Source organism: Hylobates moloch, unplaced genomic scaffold (assembly GCF_009828535.3).
Source record: "Hylobates moloch isolate HMO894 unplaced genomic scaffold, HMol_V3 SCAFFOLD_1, whole genome shotgun sequence".
Classification (NCBI taxonomy): Eukaryota; Metazoa; Chordata; class Mammalia; order Primates; family Hylobatidae; genus Hylobates; species Hylobates moloch.
In genome coordinates, this window is record NW_026652276.1 from 168,293,180 (window position 1) to 168,311,989 (window position 18,810).

Consider the following 18,810-nt stretch of genomic DNA (forward strand, 5'->3'; position numbering starts at 1 on the left):
GGTACAATCCTTTAGAAAAGTTTGGTAGTTTCTTATATAGTTGTACATACACTTAACCATACAAGCCATCAATCTCACTTCAACTACTCTTTTACATGAAATGAAAACGTATTCAATAAACAACTGAGTACAAATGTATAGAGAAGCTTCCTTTGTAATTGCCAAAACTGGAAGCTCTTCAAATGTCATTTATGTTTTAAATGGATAAATTATTTACATCTATATAATGGAATACTTCTCATTAAAAAGAAAAAAACTATTGATACACACAACACTGATATTGTTGTAATGCTAAGTGAAAGAAGTCAGACCCTAAAGACTATATGCTGTGATTTATAACATATATGTTATACATGTATGTGTGTATATATACATATATAAAATTCTAGGTTTATAATAAATATATTTTACACACACACACACACACACACACACACACACACACACACACACTCCCAGAAACACTGTATCCAGATCTTGGTTTCTAAATACAATTATTCACTAAAAGGAACCAAGTTCCTTTATCTGTATTTATAAATAATGTAACTATAAAATATATAAATAATATAAAGGCAAATTTTAGGCCTCTCTAAATGACTACAAATTCATTTTTACCACAGTTTTACTTCTTTTTTTTTTTTTTTTTAGAAAAAGTTCCCCTTTTTTTTCCCCAAAAGTGGTGTAAAGTTATATTTTCTTATCCCTGCAACCTCTGCCTCCCGGGTTCAAGCAATTCTCCTGTCTCAGCCTCCTGAGTAGCTGGGATTACAGGTGCCCACCACCACGCCCAGCTAATTTTTGTATGTTTAGTAGAGATGGGGTTTTGCCATGTTGGCCAGGCTGGTCTTGAACTCCTGACCTCAGGTGATCCACCTACCTCAGCCTCCCAAAGTGATGGGATTACAGGCATGAACCACCGTGCCCGGCCCGGTTTTACTTTTTATGTTAGGTTTACATTGGATTAGGATGGCATTGAAAAAATTACATTCAGGAAGGTAGAGTTTAATTCCCACTCCCCCTTGAGGGTAGCCTAGATTTAGTGACTTACTTCCAAAGAATAGAGTATGGAAAGGAAAAAAATTATAACATTATCTTGGAGAATGCTAGCAGAGACTGTGCTATCCAAGAGATAAAATTTAACATCATTAGTGATGTCATGTGGATATGAGGTATCTCTGATATAATGTGATAAGTGCACTTCACCTCTGTGGTATTCTTTCCAAAAACACATAACCCCAGTCTAATAATGAGAACATATCAGACAAATTCAAGTTATGGTACATTCTACAAAATTCATAACCAGTACTTCTTAAAACTGTCAAGGTCATGAAAAACAAGGAAAGACTGAGAAACTATCACAAACCAGAGGCGACTAATGAGACATAAATGTATGCAATGAGATTTCCTGAAACAGAAAAAGGACACTGATGGAAAAACTAATGAATCCAAAAAAATCTGAAGTGTATTTAGTAGTAACATACCAATACTGGTTTCTTAGATTAAACAAATGTAATACGATAATGTGAGATAACATTAGGTGAAACTAAAGCTAGATGAGGAATGCAGAAGAACTTGCTACAATCTCTGCAACATTTCTATGAAGCTAAAATCATGCTAAATAAACAGTTTAGTTTAAAAATTACCATCACATCCACTCTATAAAGTTCTTTGCTGTATTAAAAGAGGATAGTCTCTGTCTCATTTTGCCACCCCTAGGAGAGAAAGGAACCACAGCTGTCTTTCTATAAACATCCTTTTTTGCTCTTAGCATGTGGACATCAGAAATAATTTATGACCTGCTGCATTGTGAGGGTCCTCTGGTACTTTGCCAGCAAGACATAATAGATGTTATTTGTCTCCATAGTTTTCTTTTATAGAAAGATGTAATTCAATTCTAATTTTTTTCCACTAGGAAATAATCTGATAGCTCTACCTAGTGCTATCTACAATCTTTTTTCACTGAAGGAGATAAATTTTGATGACAACCCTTTGCTGAGACCTCCAATGGAAATCTGTAAAGGAAAACAGTTGTATACTATTGCACGCTATCTACAGAGGGCAGATGAAAGAGATGGTAGGTGAAGAGTGATTGACTAACAAGTCATTTCTTTTTTTTATTTTATTTTAATATGTTTGGAAACAGGGTCTCACTCTGACACCAAGGCTGGACTGCAGTGGCATGATCACGACTCACTGCAGCCTCAGATTCCTGAGCTCAAGTGATCCTCCCACCTCAGCCTCCTGGGTAGCAGGGACTGCAGGCGTGTGTCACCGTGCCTGGCTAATTTTTTAATCTTTTAGTAGAGACAGGGTCTCACTATGTTGCCCAGGCTAGTCTTGAACTCCTGAGCTCAAGCAATCCTCCTGTCTTGGCCTCCCGGTGTTGGGATTACAGGTGTGAGCCACCACACCCAGCCACAAGACACAATCTGATATGAATTAAAAGATGGTTTGCTTTAATTGGAGGCTTTCGATCTGGCAGAGATATGAAAATATTGATCATCTTTCTTTTCTTAAAGTTAGGATTTCGTTTTGATAATTCAGATTATGTAATCCAGGTCCATACAAATTGAGGCACTGAAAATAGGCAAATCCAAGTGGAGGAGGGGTGGGCTGTTTCCTACCCTGTTGACCTTAATGCCCTTCAATAGGTATTTCATTGAGATTGTGGCCAGACTCAAAATCCACACATAAATCTGTCAGTTCCAATCTGTTCTACCAAATGTAGTTGTTCTAAAAGACATTTGGAGTTGGGTGTGGTGGCTCAGGCCTGTAATCCTAAAACTTTGGGAGGCCAAGGCAGGAGAATCACTTGAGCTCAGAAGTTCGAGAACCAGCCTGGGCAACATAGTGTGTGACCTTGTCTCTATTTTTAAGAAAAATAAATAAATAAATAAATAAATAAATAAATAAATAAATAAATAAAATACATTTGGCCTTGAGGGAAGTCCATGGAGCCATTCCACTGATGGCAGTCAGTCCCACTATGACCATCTGTCTGAAATATTTTGACAGTCTTTATCCCATCTGTCCTTGAGCTCTCTGTTGTGTGTCTGATTATTTCTGAGAACAGGCCCATTTTCTTTAAAATGGACTAGAGGAAGACTGGTTTCAAGTGTCTGGGAGGGAATCTTCACTGTCCAATTCTTTCCCTAGGGCTGGGTTCCCAACAGTTAGGCTTTTCCCTAGGACTCTGATTTGCCACTTTTCATCACTAGTCAGAATGAATACAGATTTTGGTCCTCTAATTTAATGCAAGAGAACAATCAGTTATGATCCAGATTTGGGGAAATGGAATACCAAAAAATATCCCCTCAGATCATTCTATCATGTATCTTGTCTACATAATCAGGAGCTTGTACTAACGTAATTTCATAGTGAGACAGTCACGAAAAATTGCTTAGTCCTTAAAGTCACAATATACATCCACATACATGGCTATCATTTAGAGGCTTTTGCAAGACTTGGGCTTTATTGATAAAGGAACCTAAAATATAAAATTAAAAGCCACAGTAGCTGTCTTCTTTAACTTACTGTGCAAGTTGTCTTAATTGTTACTATAAAAAGGGATCTTTTGGCCAGGTGTGGTGGCTCGTGCCTGTAATCCGAGCACTTTGGGAGGCCAAGGCGGGTGAATCATGAGGTCACGAGTTCGAGAGCAGCCTGGCCAACATGGTGAAACCCCATCTCTACTAGAAATACAAAAAATTAGCTGGGCGTGGTGGCGGGCACCTGTAATCCTAGTTACTGAGGAGGCTGAAGCAGGAGAATCGCTTGAACCCGGGAGGCAGAGGTTGCAGTGTGCCGAGATCGCGCCACTGCACTCCAGCCCGGGTGACAGTGCGAGACTCCGTCTAAAAAAATGAAAGGATCTTTTATAGTAATTCTATTTCTATAGAATAAAGATTTTAGGGGTTTTCTAGGATCCATAAACTATTTCTTTTTTTTTTTTTTTGAGACGGAGTCTCGCTCTGTCACCCAGGCTGGAGTGCAGTGGCGCGATCTCGGCTCACTGCAAGCTCCGCCTCCCGGGTTCACACCATTCTCCTGCCTCAACCTCTCCGAGTAGCTGGGACTACAGGCGCCCACCACCACGTCCGGCTAATTTTTTGTGTTTTTAGTAGAGACGGGGTTTCACCGTGGTCTCGATCTCCTGACCTCGTGATTCGCCCGCCTCGGCCTCCCAAAGTGCTGGGATTACAAGCGTGAGCCACTGCGCCCAGCCGGATCCATAAAGTATTTCTGTTAGGTACAGTAGTTTAGAGAAGGGCTTAGAATCTCATCCATTTATCTCCTTTCCCTACGCCCAAGGAACCTTCATATTGCAGGCTTGGCATCCAGTGAGGGCAGAGAGAAATCAGCATGGGAGATGTATTTATTCTGCAATTAACAAATGGAGCCTTTTTCTTAAACTTTTACTTAGAAGATTGGAATTTTATATATATCATAGCATGAAATATAGCCTGAGAGAGTATATATAAAACTTTTTAAAACAGAACATATTTGATCATGCGGGATGGTACATCTCGAGTTCTGGAAATTCCCACAGGCTGGGGGTAGTGGCTCACGCCTGTAGTACCAGGACTTTGGGAGGCCAAGGCAGGAGGATTGCTTGAGCCCAGGAGTTCGAGACCAGCTTGGGCAATATAGTGAGACTCTATTGCTTCTTGGCCTTTTGGCTAAGATCAAGTATAGTGAGACCCTGTCTCTACAAAAAATTTTTAAAACTGAGGTGGGCAGATAACTTGAGGCCAAGAGTTTGAGACTGGCCTGGCCAACATGCCAAAAACCCATCTCTACTAAAAATACAAAAATTAGCTGGGCATGGTGGCACGTGCCTGTAGTTCCAGCTACCTGGGAGGCTGAGGCAGGAGAATCGCTAATCTGGAGGCGCCTGTAGTTCCAGCTAATCGGGAGGCGGAGATTGCAGTGAGACAAGATCCCGCTACTGTACTCTAGCCTGGGTGACAGAGCCAGACTGTGTCTCAAAATAAGTAAATAGATAAAAATTAAAAATAATGAATTAGCCAGGCATGGTGGCACATGCTTGTGGTCCCAGCTACTTGTGGGGGTGAAGTGGGAGAGTCGCTTGAGCCTGGGAGGTCAAGGCTGCGGTGACCTGTGATTATGCTACTGCACTCCAGTCTGAGCAACAGAGTGAGACCCTGTCTAAAAAAAAGAAAAGAAAAAACTCACAGTACCTTTGTCAAGAAAAAATGGATCTTGTTCAAATTAGTTGGAAGTTTTAACTAAAAAAACTAAAATCACTAATTGCTCAGCCAACTTATTAAATAATTGACTTGAATATAAAATATGCACTTATACACCATATTTATAGTAGACGTGAACTTAGTTTCTCAAGTTGGTACATAAAGAAGCACATACAATTTTTGCCCATATTCTCCACCAAACAAAATAAAACAAAACAAAACACACCCATACACATAAAAAAGCCAGAACTGAAGGAAGCAGTCAAATGCATTTCAAATCCTGGAGGAATTAAAGAGCTTGGAGGTCAAAGTTGCTTATAAATAGGCTGGGTGCAGTGACTCATGCCTGTAATCCTGGCACTTTGGGAGGCCGAGGTGGGCGGATCACTTGAGGTCAGGAGTTCGAGACCAGCCTGACCAACATGGAGAAACCCCATCCCTATTAAAAATACAAAAAATTAGCCGGGTGTGGTGATGCATGCCTGTAATCCCAGCTACTCGGGAGGCTGAGGCAGGAGAATCACTTGAACCGGGGAGGCAGAGGTTGTGGTGAGACCAGATCACACCCCATTGCACTCCAGCCTGGGCAAGAGTGAAACTCTGTCTCAAAAAAAAAAAAAAAGTTGCTTATAAATATTCTTTTCAACAGCCATTTTAAGTGTTGGATTTTTCAGATTTTAGAAAAAAATGGAACAAATGTCAAATGTTTCAAATTTCAGTTCATATTTTAGATCTGCATTGTCATTGTCATTTTTTTTTTTTTTTTTGTGAGACGGAGTTTCACTCTTGTTGCCCAGGCTGGAGTGCAATGGCGTGATCTTGGCTCACTGCAACCTCTGCCTCCTGGGTTCAAGTGATTCTCCTGCCTTAGCCTCCCGAGTAGCTGGGATTACAGGCATGTGCCACCACGCCCGGCTAATTTTTTGTATTTTTAGTAGAGACGGGGTTTCTCCATGTTGGTCAGGCTGATCTCGAACTCCCGACCTCAGGTGATCCACCCGCCTTGGCCTCCCAAAGTGCCGGGATTACAGGCATGAGCCACCACACCTGGCCGTCATTGTCTTTTTTTTTTTTTTTTTTTTGAGACAGTCTTGCCCTGTTGCCCAGGCTAGAGTACAGTGGTGTGGACTCAGCTCACTGCAACCTCCGCCTCCCTGGTTCAAGTGAGTCTTCTGCCTCAGCCTCCCGAGTAGCTGGGACTACAAGAACACACAACCATGCCCGGCTAATTTTTATATTTTTATTAGAGATGGGGTTTTGCCATGTTGGCCAGGCTGGTCTTGAACTCCTGATCTCAGGTGATCCACCTGTCTCAGCCTCCCAAAGTGCTGGGATTACAGGCGTGAGCCACTGCGCCCAGCCAGCATTGTAATTTTCAGTTTTACTTAACATATACATTTCATAGAAGCATAGAAATAAGAAAACTAGATATAATACGAACTCAAAATAGATTATCTTTTTCAAAAGATATACATTTTCTTTTATGTTCAAACGTAGAGAAAATCTTAGAGAAGATAATCAAGATAGTTGCCAACAACATCACTGAAACCAATTTTGAATTTTTATGTCAAAAACTAAACCTGGCAAACTCAGAAACTGATATGCCTACAAAGAGGTATGTATAAATGACAGCATTTAGTACAAATTTATTCTCATTCTGATGTATATCATGTTGATATTGCATGGTTTTGAAACATTCATATTAACACAATCTCTACTTTGCTGTAGAAAGCTGATTTAAGTTTATTACATGTTTGTGATCCATGTTGGAAGGCCATATAACATAATAAAGAACAAAGGCTATGAGGACAGACTGACTTTTACTCACAACTGGCTTTGTGACCTTGGGCAAGTCCTTGAACTTCTTGATGACTTGGTTTCTTCACTGGTAAAATGGATATACTCATGTAAGAGAATTGTCATGAGAATCAAGTGAGATCAAGCTATAAAGCATATAGTAGCTGGGCGCAGTGGCTCACACCTGTAATCCCAGCATTTAGGGAGGCCGAGGTGGGCGGGTCACAAGGTTAGGAGATCGAGACCAGCCTGGCTAACATGGTGAAACCTGTCTCTACTAAAAATACAAAAAATTAGCCGGGCATGGTGGCGGGCACCTGTAGTCCCAGCTACTCGGGAGGCTGAGGCAGGAGAATGGCATGAACCCGGGAGGCGGAGCTTGCAATGAGCCGAGATCGCGCGATTGCACTCCAGCCTGGGAGGCAGTGAGACTCTGTCTCAAAAAAAAAAAAAAAAAGCATATAGTATAGTAGCAGTAATATACTGGTTTATTAGAAATAACCTTGCTCAATGAACTAAAAGAGGATACAAATAAATGGAAGAACATTCCATGCTCATGGGTAAGAAGAATCAATATCATGAAAATGGCCATACTGCCCAAGGTAATTTATAGATTCAATGCCATCCCCAATAAGCTACCAATGACTTTCTTCACAGAATTGGAAAAAACTACTTTAAAGTTCATATGGAACCAAAAAAGAGTCCACATCGCCAAGTCAATCCTAAGCCAAAAGAACAAAGCTGGAGGCATCACGCTACCTGACTTCAAACTATACTACAAGGCTACAGTAACCAAAACAGCATGGTACTGTTACCAAAACAGAGATATAGATCAATGGAACAGAATAGAGCCCTCAGAAATAATGCTGTATATCTACAACTATCTGATCTTTGACAAACCTGACAAAAACAAGCAATGGGGAAAGGATTCCCTATTTAATAAATGGTGCTGGGAAAACTGGCTAGCCATATGTAGAAAGCTGAAACTGGATCCCTTCCTCACACCTTATACAAAAATTAATTCAAGATGGATTAAAGACTTACATGTTAGACCTAAAACCATAAAAACCCTAGAAGAAAGCCTAGGCAATACCATTCAGGACATAGGCATGGGCAAGGACTTCATGTCTAAAACACCAAAAGCAATGGCAACAAAAGCCAAAATTGACAAATGAGATCTAATTAAACTAAAGAGCTTCTGCACGGCAAAAGAAACTACCATCAGAGTGAACAGGCAACCTACAAAATGGGAGAAAATTTTCGCAACCTACTCATCTGACAAAGGGCTAATATCCAGGATTTACAATGAACTCAAACAAATTTACACGAAAAAAACAAACAACCCCATCAAAAAGTGGGTGAAGGATATGAACAGACACTTCTCAAAAGAAGACATTTATGCAGCCAAAAAACACATGAAAAAATGCTCACCATCACTGGCCATCAGAGAAATGCAAATCAAAACCACAATGAGATACCATCTCACACCAGTTAGAATGGCCGTCATTAAAAAGTCAGGAAACAACAGGTGCCGGAGAGGATGTGGAGAAATAGGAACACTTTTACACTGTTGGTGAGACTGTAAACTAGTTCAACCATTGTGGAAGTCAGTGTGGCGATTCCTCAGGGATCTCAAACTAGAAATACCATTTGACCCAGCCATCCCATTACTGGGTATATACCCAAAGGATTATAAATCATGCTGCTATAAAGACACAAGAACACGTACGTTTATTGCGGCACTATTCACAATAGCAAAGACTTGGAACCAACCCAAATGTCCAACAACGATAGACTGGATTAAGAAAATGTGGCACATATACACCATGGAATACTATGCAGCCATAAAAAATGATGAGTTCATGTCCTTTGTAGGGACATGGATGAAACTGGAAACCATCATTCTGAGCAAACTATCACAAGGACAAAAAACCAAACATCGCATGTTCTCACTCATAGGTGGGAACTGAACAATGAGAACACATGGACCCAGGAAGGGGAACATCACACTCTGGGGGCTGTTGTGGGGTGGAGGGAGGGGGGAGAGATAGCATTAGGAGATATACCTAATGTTAAATGACGAGTTAATGGGTGCAGCACACCAACATGGCACATGGATACATATGTAACAAACCTGCACATTGTGCACATGTACCCTAAAACTTAAAGTATAATAATAATAAAATAAAAAAATTAAAAAAGGAAATAATCCACAATTATGATTTTGAGGTCTTGAGAACTGAACGTAAATTGAATTGTTGATTTTCTATAAGGGGACAAGGGATGGGCTGGAGCTAACATTTACTTTCTATGTCCCAAGGTCCATGCCAAATTTTTGTAGCGATTCTCTTCACCAATTAATTTCATCCTCACTTCAGGCTGGTAAAATTGGTTTGAAAACCTAGATATACAATATTACAGGAGTTTAAAGCAATGTTCTTAATTGACAATTCAAATAATTATTAGTAATTTAAATATATTAAATGTTAATAAATATTTAACTATTAATATTATTAATAATGTTTTTCAGCACTGTTTCATTAAGTGAGAGAGCCCAGCAAACACTTGTTATATGGAAAACACAAAGCAACAAGTTATCACTAACCACTGCTGCTTTAAGAGATCAACTAATTCGAGCACTAACTATGATAGGAGCATATGAAATTATGGACAAAATAACAGCTTTAAATCTTTTTACACGTGCAATTAAATTCTAACCAGTGGATCAATAATAAAAGCTGAAAACTTTTGATGCACTTATAATTGAAACTGTGTTTGTGAACCATTTCACTTCACTTTATCATACAAGAGAATTGCATCTTTTTTCTTGCATTCTTAAGAGACGATGGCAACTTATAACTACCACTCTAATGTTATAATAAAATATTACAGACAGTTTTGTGTGTTTGTTCTGGTGTCTTATTATAGTGATGTTGAATTTGAAAATAATTCCTTTTTTTTTTTTTTGAGATGGAGTTTTTGCTCTTGTTGCCCAGGCTGGAGTGCAGTGGTGTGATCTTGGCTCACTGCAACCTCTGCCTTCTGGGTTCAAGTGATTCTTCTGCCTCAGCCTCCTGAGTAGCTGGGACTACAGGCACCCACCACCACGCCAGGCTAATTTTTGTATTTTTAGTAGAGATGGGGTTTCACCATGTTGGGCAGGATGGTCTCCATCTTCTGACCTTGTGATCTGCCCACCTGGGCCTCCCAAAGTGCTAGGATTACAGGCGTGAGCCACCACGCCCAGCTTGAAAATAATTCTATTAAAATTTTCCTGTTATATAATGCTTTTATACAACCCCCGATTTATAAGTAGCAACATTACTAGCGATTTTCACTGGAGTTAGAAAGCAGAACAGTTTCTTTTTAGATGCTAGCTTAAAAAAAGAAATAAATATACCATTCCTACTTTTTCTCTATTAGGAATGGGATAGCTTTGTTAAACATAAACTAGGGCCAGGGCCAGTAATCCTTCAGTTGAGCGTCCAGACAGGATTGATAGAGTGGCCATCTGTTGTCTTGTTGGTCATGTGAGACTCTCTCCCCTTCTTCCACTATCAGAAAACCTTTCATAGGGGGAATGCATTGCACATATTTCAATGTGGAGGTGACCTTGTTGTGTAAGTCTCTTCCCCCACTCCAGCACTAACATCAATATCTTCTACTCATTTAACCATAATGATTGTTTCTGACTCAGGGAAAGCCCTTTTGAGAGGTGACAGCGTGCTGGCAGTCCTCACAGCCCTCACTCACTCTCGGCGCCTCCTCTGCCTGGGCTCCCACTTTGGCGGCACTTGAGGAGCCCTTCAGCCCGCCGCTGCACTGTGGGAGCCCCTTTCTGGGGTGGCCAAGGCCGGAGCCGGCTCCCTCAGCTTGCGGGGAGGTGTGGAGGGAGAGGCGCGGGCGGGAACCAGGGCTGGGCGCGGTGCTTGCAGGCCAGCGTGAGTTCCGGGTGGGCGTGGGCTTGGCGGGCCCCACACTGGGAGCAGCCGGCGGTCCCCGACGGCCCCGGGCAGTGAGGGGCTTAGCACCTGGGCCAGCAGCTGCTGTGCTCAGTTTCTTGCCGGGCCTTAGCTGCCTTCCTGCCGGGCAGGGCTCGGGACCTGCAGCCCACCACGCCTGAGCCTTCCCCCACTCCGTGGGCTCCTGTGTGGCCCGAGCCTTCCCGACAAGCGCCGCCCCCTGCTGCAGGGCGCCCAGTCCCATCGACCACCCAAGGGCTAAGGAGTGCGGGCGCACGGTGCGGGACTGGCAGGCAGCTCCACCTGCGGCCCCAGTGGGGTGCGGGATCCACTGGGTGAAGTCAGCTGGGCTCCTGAGTCTGGTGGGGACTTGGAGTGCCTTTATGTCTAGCTAAGGGATTGTAAACACACCAATGGGCACTCTTTATCTAGCTCAAGGTTTTAAACTCACCAATCAGCAAGCACCCTGTGTCTAGCTCAGGGTTTGTGAATGCACCAATCAACACTCTGTATCTAGCTACTCTGGTGGAGACTTGGAGAACCTTTGTGTCAACACTCTGTATCTAGCTAATCTAGTGGGGAGGTGAAGAACCTTTGTGTCTAGCTCAGGGATTGCAAACGCACCAATCAGAGCCCTGTCAAAACATACTACTCGTCTCTCTAAAATAGACCAATCAGCAGGATGTGGGTGGGGCCAGATAAGAGAATAAAAACAGGCTGCCTAAGCCAGCTGTGGCAACCCACTCACGTCCCTTTCCACACTGTGGGGGCTTTGTTCTTTCGCTCTTTGCAATAAATCTTGTTGCTGCTCAGCTTTTGGATCCACACTGCATTTATGAGCTGTAACACTCACTGCGAAGATCTGCAGCTTCACTTCTGAAGCCAGAGAGACCACGAACCCACCGGGAGGAACGAATAACTCCAGACTTGCCGCCTTAAGAGCTGTAACACTCACCGCGAAGGTCCGCAGCTTCACTCCTGAGCAAGCGAGACCACCAACCTACCAGAAGGAAGAAACTCCGAACACATCCGAACATCAGAAGGAACAAACTCCAGACGCGCCACCTTAAGAGCTGGAACACTCACTGCGAGGGTCGCTTGCTTCATTCTTGAAGTCAGTGAGACCAAGAACCCACCAATTCCGGAAACAATTTGACTCAAGCCAGGCCATTAACAGTTTCTCTTGGATCTTTTTACAGAGTTACTAGGGAAGATGCACTCTTCCTGCAGGTAGGTTATGAGTCTTGGAGTCTTCGTATATCATGCACAGTGTGTAGTAGTCTGCCGAGAGCTGGATGGCAAGAGAGAGACAGAATCTTGTTTATATTGTCTGATCCTCAATCCCCATACTTCTGCACTTTTTACTTTTAACCCACTTAAGGAGTGTGACCTGGGTTTCCATAACTTTAAATGGAAAGAGACCTAATACAAGTGGTTAAGAATATTGTGGAGGCCAGGCATGGTGGCTCATGCCTGTAATCCCAGCACTTTGGGAGGCTGAGATGGGTGGATCACGAGGTCGGGAGATCGAGACCATCCTGGCTAACACAGTGAAACCCCGTCTCTACTAAAAATACAAAAAAATAGCCGGGTGTGGTGGTGGGCGCCTGTAGTCCCAGCTACTTGGGAGGCTGAGGCAGGAGAATGGCGTGAACCCAGGAGGCAGAGCTTGCAGTGAGCCGAGATGGCGCCACTGCACTCCAGCCTGGGCAACAGAGGGAGACTCTGTCTCAAAAAAAAAAATATTGTGGACATAGTGCAGTTTTTGTTACCTTAAAAAATAATTTTCTATGTGAGACCATATTAAAGAAAGAAATTTATAGGCCAGGCGCAGTGGCTCACGCTTGTAATCCCAGCACTTTGGGAGGCCGAGGCGGGCAGATCACGAGGTCAGGAGATCGAGACCACTGTGAAACCCCGTCTCTACTAAAAATACAAAAAATTAGCCGGGCGTGGTGGCGGGCGCCTGTAGTCCCAGCTACTCAGAGAGGCTGAGGCAGGAGAATGGCGTGAACCCGGGAGGCGGAGCTAGCAGTGAGCCGAGATCGCGCCACTGCACTCCAGCCTGGGTGACAGAGCGAGACTCCGTCTCAAAAAAAAAAAGAAATTTATTTTGCAGGTTAAAATTTAAAGTGCATATTTTGTTGCCATTCTGGAAGTGCAACAGGTTAATATTGGTTTAACAACTATACAGCCTGTGTCTCTAATCCTTCCCTATTTTAAAACTTCTTGTGGTAGGGATAAGAACCTGTGGGTTTATATTGGCTTAATGATGGTTGTTGTTAATGTTTTCCACTGGAGGCAAGGTACTTCCATAGAATGTTAAAGTGTGAAGGACCTTGGAAATTGTCTAGTGAAGTCTATCTTCTCATTTAACAAATGAACAAACTTAAGACCTAAAAAAATTTAAGTGATATGAACTGGTTTCTCTACTCTTCCTTCAGAAATGAAGTTATAAAGACTAGAAAATGTTCTAGGTGAAGCTTTGGTATGAAGTAAGAGAGACAGAGAGAAAAGAAGAAAGCTGGGTAACATCAGAACCACAAAAGTGTCAGTTCTTATCAACTTTTGCTAAATTGCTACAATTCTACACCTTTTAACGAATATCCTAGCCCATAGACTCACCCAAACCACACTGTACATTCCTACTCCTCTCCTGGTGATGCACCTGCCTTGGCCTCCCAAAATGCTGGGATTAAAGGCATGAGCCGCCACGCCCAACCCATTCTGTTAAGAGTAGGAAAATCTATGTAGATTTATCTGCGCTTAGGGAAATGTTTGTCTTCCCTTACCTGAATTTGCATTGTCCCAGCACTGAAAAATGTTTGTCCTTGGAGAGTGTGTGTGTGCTTGGTTCAGTAAGTTACCAGAAAACTATAAGAAGAATGAAGATGAGCATTTTCTTTGCATACTGTTGTAGAGACTTGAGGGACCTAAACTTGAGGTGCCAAATGGGACAATTTTCCTGAACCACCTCCTACGGAAAAAATCAGATTTATTATGTTTTGCATAATTGTGTCTTATGAATTGTTCTGCTGGTGAAAGGTAGAGTTGGGGTTTGGAGTGTTGTGGGGTGGGCTGTGGATGCCAGAGGTAGACCAATCCCTGTGGGTAGGCATTAGTTTTCCTAAAAGGGAATGGGATTTTTTTTTTTTTAATGGTGAGGGATTAAACAAAGCCCATTCACTGAGGAGCAGCAGAGAGGTAAACTTCAGACAGGACAACTGCTCTGCTCTGTGTCTATGAAGGGAACCTGAAACCGCCTTTGCAAAATTATGACTGAGACAGTGAAAGAGATTTAACTTAACCAACTCCATCTTGCTTATTTTTTATTTTTATTTTTATTGAGATAGAGTCTCATTCTGTTGCCCAGGCTGGAGTGCACTGGTGCTACCTTGGCTCACTGCAACCTCTGCCTCCCAGGTTCAAGTGATTCTCCTGCCTCAGCCTCCTCAGTAGCTGGGATTACAGGCGCCCACCACCATGCCTGGCTAATTTTTGTATTTTTAGAAGAGATGGGGTTTCCCCATGTTGGCCAGGCTGGTTTCAAACTCCTGACCTCAGATGATCCACCCACCTCAGCCTCCCAAAATGTTGAGATTACAGGCGTGAGCCACCATGCCCAGCCAGACTCCATCTTGCTTCTAACCTCCAAGCTGTCTTTGTTCATTCCTGGGTGTAGGCTAAACGAACTTTGGGAGAAACTAACTTAGTTTGTAGTTTACAGTTTAAATAAAGACGTTAACAGCCCTTCCTCAAAACAGACCTCCTTCTTGCCTGGGAACTATACTAACATTAGCCACAGGATTAAAAATTATGATTTAGGAGTCATGCAGCTGGAGGCTGTAAGATTCTGACCCTCCCTAAACTGCTCTTAAGATCAGTGTTTGAGATATTTTGCAGACCCTGCACTTGATGGATCAGCTGGCACCACCGACTAATAAACTGGCTTATCTGATCTTGTGGCCTCCACTCAGGAACTGACTGAGGGCAAGAAGACAGCTTCAACTCCCTATGATTTCACCCCTGACCGGTCACCACACCTGGCTCACTGGCTACCCCCCCACCCCCACCCACCAAGTTATCCCTAAAAACTCTGCTCTCCGAATGCTCAGGGAGACTGATTTGAGTAATAATAAAACTCCAGTCTCCCGCACAGCTGGCTCTGCATGAATTACTTTATTGGATTCCCCTGCCTTGATGAATCGGCTCTGTCTAGGCAGCAGGCAAGGTGAACCCCTTTGGTGGTTACATTAGGACTTTTTTTTTTTTTTTTTTTTTTTGAGACGGAGTCTCGCTCTGTCACCCAGGCTGGAGTGCAGTGGCGCGATCTCGGCTCACTGCTAGCTCCGCCTCCCGGGTTCACGCCATTCTTCTGCCTCAGCCTCTCTGAGTAGCTGGGACTACAGGCGCCCGCCACCACGCCCGGCTAATTTTTTGTATTTTTAGTAGAGACGGGGTTTCACCGTGGTCTCGATCTCCTGACCTCGTGATCTGCCCGCCTCGGCCTCCCAAAGTGCTGGGATTACAAGCGTGAGCCACCGCGCCCAGCCTACATTAGGACTTAAAATAATAAATTATTAAGAACCCTAGAGAGTCATTTTTTAATGGATTATATCTATCAATACTTACAGTATTACAAATTAAATGAAAATATAAACTTATTGAAAATAACAATTATTTACATAAATAATGTCATTTCATGAATATAGCTATATTTTCTTTTTTCTTTTTTGAGACGGAGTCTTGCTCTGTCGCTCAGGCTGGAGTGCAGTGGCACAATCTCGGCTCACTGCAACCTCCACCACTTGAGTTCAGGTGATTCTGCCTCAGCCTCCTGAGTAGCGGGGATTACAGGCACGCGCCACCACGCCTGGCTAATTTTTGTATTTTTAGTAGAGATGGGGTTTCACCATGTTGGTCAGGCTGGTCTCAAACTCCTGAACTTGTGATCTACCCACCAGGGCCTCCCAAAGTGGTGGGATTACAGGAGTGAGCCACCGCACCCGGCCTATAGCTATATTTTCAAAAATAAAAGATTAGTGAGAAGAATGGCATAGTTTTAGATTTTTGTAAATCTCTTTTACACCTGGCTTAATAGACGACTGTTGAGTTTTTTTTTTTTTTTTTTTTGAGACAGCGTCTCACTCTGTTGCCCTGGATAGAGTACAGTGGTGCGATCTTGGCTCACTGCAATCTCTGCCTCCCGGGTTCAAGTGATTCTCCTGCTTCAGCCTCCTGAGTAGCTGGGACTACAGGCATGCGCCACCACGCCTGGCTAATTTTTGTATTTATAGTAGAGATGGGGTTTCACCATATTGGCCAGGCTGGTCTCAAACTCCTGACCTCGTGATCTGCCCACCTCAGCCTCCCAAAGTGCTGGGATTACAGGCGTGAGCCACCACGCCCAGCTCTTTTTTTTTTTTTTAAATTTTTTATTTCCATAGGGTTTTAGGAAACGTGGTATTTGGTTACATGAGTAAGTTCTTTAGTGGTGATTTGTGAGATTTTGGTGCAACCATCGCCGAGTAGTATACACTGAACCCAATTTGTAGTCTTTTATCCCTCACCCCCTTCCACCCTTTCCCTGAGTCCCCATAGTCCATTGTGCCATTCTTGTGCCTTTGCATCCTCATAGCTTAGCTCCTACTTATGAGTGAGAACATATGATGTTTTGTTTTCCATTCCTGAGTTACTTCACTTAGAATAATAGTCTTCAGTCCCATCCAGGTTGCTGAAAATGCCATTAATTCATTCCTTTTTGTGACCGTGTAGCATTCCATTCCATATATAAATATATATATATATTTATATATATCACAGTTTCTTCTTGTTTTTTGAGACAGAGTTTTGCTCTTGTTGCCCAGGCTAGAGTACAGTGACGCGATCTCAGCTCACTGCAACCTTTGCCTCCTGGGTTCAAGCGATTCTCCTGCCTCGGCCTCCAGAATAGCTGGGATTAAAGGTGTCTGCCACCACACCCAGCTAATATTTTGAATTTTTAGTAGAGACGAGGTTTCATCATGTTGGCGAGGCTGGTCTCAAACTCCTGACCTCAGGTGATCCTCCCACCTCGGCCTCCCAAAGTGCAGGGATTACAGGGGTGAGCCATGGCGACTGGCCGGAAGGAAGGGTGAAACTGTTAAGGTGGTAGAATTATAGGATCTGATGACTGATTAGATGAAGCATGGAGAGGGCAACAGTGTGCACAGTGATGCCTTTTCTTCACAGGCATTATAGGAGGGACAGGTTAGTAGGAGGAGGCAACGGGTTTAGTTTTGGATTTACTGACCGGGGATGAGTGTTAGCTCTCTAGGTAGAGGTGTTCTGCAGGCAACTGGTGTTGCGGGACAAATCATAGACGGGAGAAACCGAGCTGAGTTCAGGAGAGCCTTTATTATTAAGGTGATCACCGGCTCAGTTGGACTAGGGTCCAGAAAGTCTGAGCCCCGAACAAAGGGATCAATCACCTTTTAAGCAGTTTGTGGTGGGAGTTACGTGTTGCACGAAGCGTACTTGCAGAAGCAAGAACAAAGGCAGTTAATTACTCTTAACATTTGTTACACCACCTGTCTTACGTCCTTGGGAATACATGCTTTTGTAACACTTGCTAATCAGTTTTGTGACTTTACAGCAGCGCTAGGGAGGGAAGCAAGAACTCGCTGTGCTTCAAGGAATGTGAAACGATGGAACACAGATAAGCCTCTCCGTGCATAGAGGAGAAATAAGCAGTTAATATACTCTTAACCCAGGCCTCGGGTAGGGGAGGTGCTATATTACATTCTACCTCAAAGGAAAAGAATATACTTCTTGATTAATATACTTATAAAATTCATTAATTTCCCTTTCACTGGATATTCCTACTAATTCCCCCAGGGCCTTGCAGTTTTGTCTCATTCGCTGCTCTATCCCCTAGCTTAGCACAAAACCTAGTTCTTAACATTGATTAAATAAATGAATCCGGTCAGGTACTCCCGTGGGTGATCTGGAAGGAGTTAAATTTGGTAGTCATGGGAGACGTTTCTGTGAAGCCATAGGAGCGAAGGTTGATTGTGGCAGCAGGACTGAACTCAGCTTCAGAATCTTTCTGGCCGCTAAACCTTCAGACTAAGTGGCGTCCTTGGGGAATGCTGCCACAAATGGCTTGCGACGTCCTACAACATCTACATTTATTTTGGAAAATCTGTTTTCGTAAAACCTAGCATACTTAATCACCAACATTTGTTAACTTCATGGTGGCATATTAATACCTGTCAGGTTGATTTTAGTTGGAGTGGGACGGGGCTGACCTCACCGTCCATCCCTCGGTATGAGGCCGGCGTCTTCACGACCTCGCTTTTCACAACCCCAGTCCCTGAGGGCTTATTTGGGGCTGTCGGAGTCCCCAGGACGTGGCCCCGGAGCAGGGTGAGGTGCCACAGTTCGAGGTGCCCCAGTACCCCGCGCCCGGACAGGGGGCGGTGCTCACGCCCTAGGCCCCGCTGACGCGATGTAGGCCGAGATCACCTCAGGCGCTCGCGGTGCAATCACAGAGCGCGCCGTCGCCGCTCGAGCTCACCCTGAGATCCCTCCGCTCAGCGCCTTCAACGCCGTGTCCCGGCACCCCGCACCCGGGCACACAAAAACGGGTCGCCCGCGATTCTCAAGGATTGATCGCCTCTTCAGCTAAGTTATCTTCTGGCCCCGTACCACTGTGCCACAGGCGCAGCCTGCTTCCTCAGGTGCCCTATCCCGCGCAAGAAGACCACGGCTGCACAGAGTGTTATTTAAGGGGCGTGGCCAGCGGAACATCCCGCCCCATTCTGTGACGCACGGGGTGGTGCGCGCGGGACCCGAGGGGT

The 18,810-nt window shown here is 43.7% G+C and overlaps 2 protein-coding genes across 3 annotated transcripts in view; one reads left to right on the forward strand and one right to left on the reverse strand.

The window, feature by feature from the left end:
* LRRD1 (leucine rich repeats and death domain containing 1) overlaps positions 1 to 9,770 on the forward strand; it is a 44,845-nt gene extending 35,075 nt beyond the window's left edge. For both annotated transcript variants that reach the window (XM_032761104.2, XM_058424764.1), the window contains exons 4-6: positions 1,913 to 2,074; positions 6,708 to 6,825; positions 9,538 to 9,770. In XM_032761104.2, coding sequence (XP_032616995.1) covers positions 1,913 to 2,074; positions 6,708 to 6,825; positions 9,538 to 9,724 — 467 coding nt within the window. In that variant the 3' untranslated portion in view covers positions 9,725 to 9,770. The remainder of the gene's footprint in view (positions 1 to 1,912; positions 2,075 to 6,707; positions 6,826 to 9,537) is intronic.
* The window catches only part of ANKIB1 (ankyrin repeat and IBR domain containing 1), a 270,873-nt gene extending 252,377 nt beyond the window's left edge, over positions 1 to 18,496 (reverse strand). Inside the window, exons 1-3 of the mRNA XM_058424746.1 lie at positions 18,220 to 18,496; positions 13,762 to 13,946; positions 12,056 to 12,260 (exon numbers count right to left, since the gene is read on the reverse strand). The gene's annotated coding sequence lies outside the window, so the exon portion shown is untranslated. The remainder of the gene's footprint in view (positions 1 to 12,055; positions 12,261 to 13,761; positions 13,947 to 18,219) is intronic.
* Between the last annotated feature and the right edge of the window lie 314 nt (positions 18,497 to 18,810).